Source organism: Scylla paramamosain, chromosome 29, assembly GCF_035594125.1.
Source record: "Scylla paramamosain isolate STU-SP2022 chromosome 29, ASM3559412v1, whole genome shotgun sequence".
NCBI lineage: Eukaryota > Metazoa > Arthropoda > Malacostraca > Decapoda > Portunidae > Scylla > Scylla paramamosain.
The window spans coordinates 12,450,880-12,456,879 of NC_087179.1; the positions used below are offsets into that span (position 1 = coordinate 12,450,880).

The 6,000-nt window shown below is 44.6% G+C and overlaps 1 protein-coding gene across 1 annotated transcript in view; it reads right to left on the reverse strand.

Moving 5' to 3' along the window:
* Positions 1–6,000, reverse strand: part of LOC135115331 (metabotropic glutamate receptor 6-like) — an 82,683-nt gene that overhangs the window by 12,197 nt on the left and 64,486 nt on the right. The window contains 4 exon segments of the mRNA XM_064031974.1: positions 258–449; positions 848–1,051; positions 3,664–3,756; positions 5,431–5,564. Coding sequence (XP_063888044.1) covers positions 258–449; positions 848–1,051; positions 3,664–3,756; positions 5,431–5,564 — 623 coding nt within the window.

Below are 6,000 nucleotides of genomic sequence, written 5' to 3' on the forward strand. Positions count from 1 at the left end.
TCGTAAATAAATTGTTGAACTGTTAAACCTCACTAGGCGGGTTCTCAAGAGTGTTTCCCCTTGTTAATGATGTAGAAATCTTGATAATCTGTCACTAGAACCGTAAAAAACACCCTTAAAAATCCTGGATACGTAATTTCAACAACTTCAACTAAAGCCTTTGGAAAGTAGTGATGTGGAAAATGTTGCAGAATATGATCCAATATCTTCCCTGCACCACCACCTCTTCCTCCTCCTCCTCCTCCTCCTCCTCTCACCTGCACGAAGACGCCACAGGAGCAGATACACAGCTGGGAGCGCGGGGAGATGAGTGAGGGCCTCTTGGTTGTCCTCTTCCCTGCGTTGAAGATCCTGGCGATTCTGTTTGTCTTGGTGAGCAGGGCGCTGTACACCACGGCGAAGCAGAAGCCCAGGCCGAACCTCTGAACGGCGCACACCACGGTGGAGGGCTGCAGGGTCGCGCGCATACATACACATACACACACACACACACATATACACACGCACACAGGCATACATAGACAGGAATGCATTAGTTATTACGTTTAGAAATTGCCAGGTGCATAGTCAATTCACGAACGCACGCACGCATATTCTCTCTCTCTCTCTCTCTCTCTCTCTCTCTCTCTCTCTCTCTCTCTCTCTCTCTCTCTCTCTCTCTCTCTCTCTCTCACACTCACACAGACACACACACAATCCCATCCACCTTCACCCCCACCCCCAACCACTACCACCCATCCACTCACCCACACACCACCATCACCATTACCATCACCATCACCACTCACCTTCCTATAAACCCGTCCACCCAACCACCACCACCACCACCACCACCACCACCACACACCTTGAGCACGAAGACAAAGGTGATGGAGTAGCAGAGGAGCACGCCGGAGAGGAGCACGTAGGAGAGCTCCCTTCCAGAGGCCCTCACCACGGGGGTGTCATGGTGCCTCACGAACACCCACACCACCACGCCCGTCATCACCACGCCCACGGAGGACAATAGCATCGCGCCTATTGCCCAGGACGAGTTCGGGCGAATGTACACCTGTAGGAGGAAGAGTGGTGGGGTTTAGGAGGAGGAGGAGGAGGAGGAGGAGGAGGAGGAGGAGGAGGAGGTCTTGAGAGAAAAAGCTTTGAGGAAGAGAAAGGCTGAAATTGACAAAGAATAAGGAAAATAGTAAATGACATGCGAGAAAGAGGAAGAGGAGGAAAAAAGGAGGAAGAGGAAGAAGGAGAGATTTAGAGAGAAAGATTAAAGAAGAGAAAGACTGACGTTACATACTACGATAAATGAAAAAAGTCAGTCAGTCAGTCAGTCAGTCAGTCAGTCAGTCAGTCACCCAGTCATAAAAAAGGAAAAAAAATAACAAATAAGATCTGAGTAAGGAAACAAGGAACACAACACAATAACACAGGAAAATAAACTACAAAACGCCACTAAATTTCCACGAGGCAACTGATAAGGGAAACTGGGAAGGAGGAGGAGGAGGATGAGGATGAGGAGGAGGAGGAGGAGGAGGAAAAACGTAATAGAAACTGCTGGTGTCAAGGGGTTTGAGTTAATAGGAGCAAGACTGCAGGGGACAGGCAAAAGACAGGTGTGCGCGGAAGGAGGTGAGGAATGGAGGAGTGGAGGAGGAAGAACTGGAAGAGGGAGGAGAGGAAATAATATGACATCTGCGGGGAAACTTAACGAGGAGGAAAGGACGAAGCGAGAGGAGAGAAAATGATAAAGGGGGAAGAAAGAGAGAGAGAGAGAGAGAGAGAGAGAGAGAGAGAGAGAGAGAGAGAGAGAGAGAGAGAGAGAGAGAGAGAGAGAGAGAGAGAGAGAGAGAGATGCTGACTAACAGAAATCACACAACTCTCTCTTTCTCTCTCTAAAAATACAGCAACCATATATTTTTTCTCTTGACAAGGTTAATACGGCTTTTCCTCCGTCATTAATAGCGGATCGGCGCAAGGCAGAGGAGAGGGAAGGGGGGCTATTGTCAAGGCAGCAGAGTGGAGGAACCAATATTCCTTGCGCCTGCTGATGAAGGGAGCTCCTGACACACACACACACACACAAGAGGAAGAGGAGAAGGAAGAGACAGAAGAATAGTAAGAGGACCCCCACTCTCCACACTCGCTGACGAAGGCACAGAAGTTAATGAGAAATGACCAGGAGATGAAATAGAAAAGAGAAAGTGATTAAGAAATGGGACGTGGAATTAATACAAAGAGAGAGAGACAGAGAGAACAGACAAAAAAAAGAACAAGAGAACAAAAAAGAGAACAAAAAGACCAAAAAAGTGAAACAAGGAACAAGGGGAAGGGAAACAAGAGAAGAAAGAGAGGAGAAGGAAGTAGTAGAAAGAAGGGGCCTTGAAATATGGAAAAGGAGAGAAGGAGAGAAGGCTAGAGCAAGAAAAAAAGAGAAACAAGCATGGCAGGAAACAGGGAAGGGAGAGAACAGGATAAAGGGGAAAGAAGGAGGAAGGAAAGAAAAAAAAAGAGAGTGAGGACAAGATGGCAGAAGAGGGAAGGAAGGAGAGGACGAAAGGGGAAGGAAGGGAAACAGAGAGAGAGAGAGAGAGAGAGAGAGAGAGAGAGAGAGAGAGAGAGAGAGAGAGAGAGAGAGAGAGAGAGAGAGAGAGAGAGAGAGAGAGAGAGACAAGGAGCAGTGGAAAGCAAACAAGGGAGGTTAAGCCATAAATAGGTAAAGCAGTGTTGTCAAATGTACTGCTGGTGTTGTGATGCTGGAGAGTGATGGGAGACGACAAGGCGGAAGGTAAACATTAGGATACACTCTGAAATCAAACCAACACTGAAGGAAAGGAAAAGAAAGCGAGAAAAAAATGTAAAAATTGTACTTAACGTATGAAAGGAAGAATATTGTAGATGAATATTAGATTAAACTCTGAAATAAAACTAACGCTGGATAAAAAGTAAAGAAAATAAAGAAAACTCGTTAGAATGATCTTACTGACTAAAAAAAGAGAGAGAAAAAAAGTATAATTGTACTTAGCGTGCGAAAGGAAGATTATAGTTGAATATTAGATTAAACTCTGAAGAAAAAATCGTAAGAATTATCGTACTGACATGTGAAAGGGAGGGTTATAGATGATCACTAGAGTAAACTTCGTGAACTCAAACCAACGGTGTGGAAAATAAATGAAATTAAACAAATAAATTAAATAAAGAAAGAAAAGGAAGAAAGAAATAAAAAAGAGTAATGATTTGAAGTAACACGTAAAAGTAAGAGTTATAGATGAAGTGTATCACTGAAGTTAAAGTAAAAAAAGAGTAATATGGTCACACAAAAGGTAAAAAAAAAAAAAAAGAGAAAAAAATGTAGTTAAAAATAAAATAAAATGAAACAAAACTAAATAAAGGAGGAAAGTAATAAACGTGTGTGTGTGTGTGTGTGTGTGTGTGTGTGTGTGTGTGTGTGTGTGTGTGTGTGTGTGTGTGTGTGTGTGTGTGTGTGTGTGTGTGCACTAAATGGCTATTATATAACGTAACTCAGCCATGTAAACAAAACAGATAGAAATAAAAAAAAAGATAAAAAAAAAAAAACGAAATCACTGTAACTGACCAACAGAACCACCACCACCACCACCACCACCACTACCACCACCATCACCACCACCACCACCACCACCACCACCAGCTCACCTCCGGGATGGGGTTGCAGCGCAGGTGGTCGGCGTCAGGCAGCGTCCCCCAGGCACAGTTGAGGCACTGTGTCTCGTCACGGGGGTTCACGATCTGGAGGAAGATAGATACCTTTACGTTATTTACCAGGGAATGCCACACCCCTCTCTCTCTCTCTCTCTCTCTCTCTCTCTCTCTCTCTCTCTCTCTCTCATTACGGAGATCAGCTGGTGGGAGGGAGGTGAAACAGAGTAATAAAGAAACACCTTGATTTAGCTAATTAACTGGAGGTAACAGGTGGCGGACATGTCCCTTTGTCACCACGGAGGAGGAGGAAGAGGAGGAGGAGGAGGAGGAGGAGGAGGGTTAAAAAAGAGATTTTAAATAGAAAAAAATGACGAAAAAAGAGGAAGAGCCAACGATTAAAAGAAAATATATGGGAGGAGGAGGAGGAGGAGGAGGAGGAGGAGGAGGAGGAGGAGGAGGAGGAGGAGGAGGAGGAGGAATACAAAGGAATACAAAGGAAAGCCAAACAGCAACAGACCTTTTGGTCCTTGCAAGGCTGTTTGGTAACTACTTCTAACTAGCTACAGTGAAGAGAGACAGGACAGCATAGCAGAAGGCTCCTCCCCACCTACCACTCCCTCCAGCTTGCGCTGGCATGGAAATAGTTGGGAAAAGTACCATGCAGTATGGAAAAACTGACATGGAAATTTTCATAGGAAAGGATGAAAGGAAGTTCTACTGGAGGAGGAGGAGGAGGAGGAGGAGGAGGAAGAGGACTACGTGCGTGAAAAAAAAAAAAATGAGAAAAAAAAAAACGATAAAAAGAGGAAGAGGAGGAGGAATAGGATGAGGAGGAAAGTTAGACAATAAAAAAAGGACTGTAAAAAAAAAAAGAAAAATATGAATAAGAAGGGAAGAAGAAGAAGAATAGGAAGATGATGATGATGATGATGAGGAAGAGGTAAAAATAAGGACACCTTCATTACACTTGTTTCATCCAAATTGCAGTGACGCTCCCGTTTAAGAAAAAGGATGAATAAAAAGAACAAAGAAGAAAAAGTACGATAATTCCTTGCATTGAGAGACTTTGTACGTGAACTGGGCAGCAAATATGAAAACAAGTATATATATAAAAAAAAGAAAAAAAGAAAAGATGGATAAAAAAAATGTTTGCTGGAAAATTAGGTTGTTATTTTTAATGTGTGTAAATGTTTCCCTTTTTTCCTTTTCCTTTTTTCCCTCCCACTTTTGTATCTGCGTCAATAACTTTGTCTAATATTACGAAGGCCGCGGAGGGAAAAGCTATTTTGTTATAATAAATTGTTTTTTTTTTCCCTTCCTCGGTAATGCTGCCTCGGTTATTTTCCCTTCTATATTGGAAAATAAAATAGATTTCCAACACAAATAATGATGGCAAAGTAGTGTGTGTGTGTGTGTGTGTGTGTGTATGTGTGTGTGTGTGTGTGTGTGTGTGTGTGTGTGTGTGTGTGTGTGTGTGTGTGTGTGTGTGTGAGCGAAAGTTTCTCATTCTTGCTTGTCTGCCTCTCTGTCTATCTGTCTTGTTTTCTGTTTGTCTGTCTGTCTGTCTGTCTGCCAATCTGCGTGGCTGTCTATGCCTGTCTGTGTGTCTATCTGTCTGTCTTTCTCATTCCCTCTCAGTCTGTATCTTTTAATCTCTTAGTCTTTCGCTATCTCTCCATTTTCAACCTCTCTTAATCTGTCAGTCTTTCGCTATCTACCCACCTCACCACCACCACCACCACCACCACCACTACCACAAACCTGATAGGTGGAGCAGTTGAAGCAATGCCAGCAGCAGGACTCCCCCTCCACATACTTCTTGGCCTGGCCGGTGAGGCAGGGCAGGGAACACACACTGGAGGGCGGCTGCGGCTCGTCCATCTTGAACTGCAGCTCTGGGGGCGTGAGGCAGCAGGGTGAGAGAGAGAAGTGGTGGTGGTGAAGGGGGAGGGATGGATGGATAGGAGGAGGAGGAGGAGGAGGAGGAGGAGGAGGAGGATTAGTGGTGGTGAAAGGATAAGTGAATAGGAGGAGAAGAGAAGTGGTAGTGGTAGTGAAGGGATGAGTGAATAGGAGGAGAAGGAGGAGGAATGAATAGGAAGAGGAGGAGGAGGAGGAGGAGGAGGAGGAGGAGGAGGAGGAGGAGGAGGAGGAGGAGGAATGAATAGGAAGAGGAGGAGGAGGAATGAAGAGGAAGAGGAAGAGGAGGAGGAGGAGGAATGAATAGGAGCAAAACAGGAGGGTGAATAAGATGTGTGTGTGTGTGTGTGTGTGTGTGTGTGTGTGTGTGTGTGTGTGCGTGTGTGTTATCATTGTGTTTCTGTGTGTGTG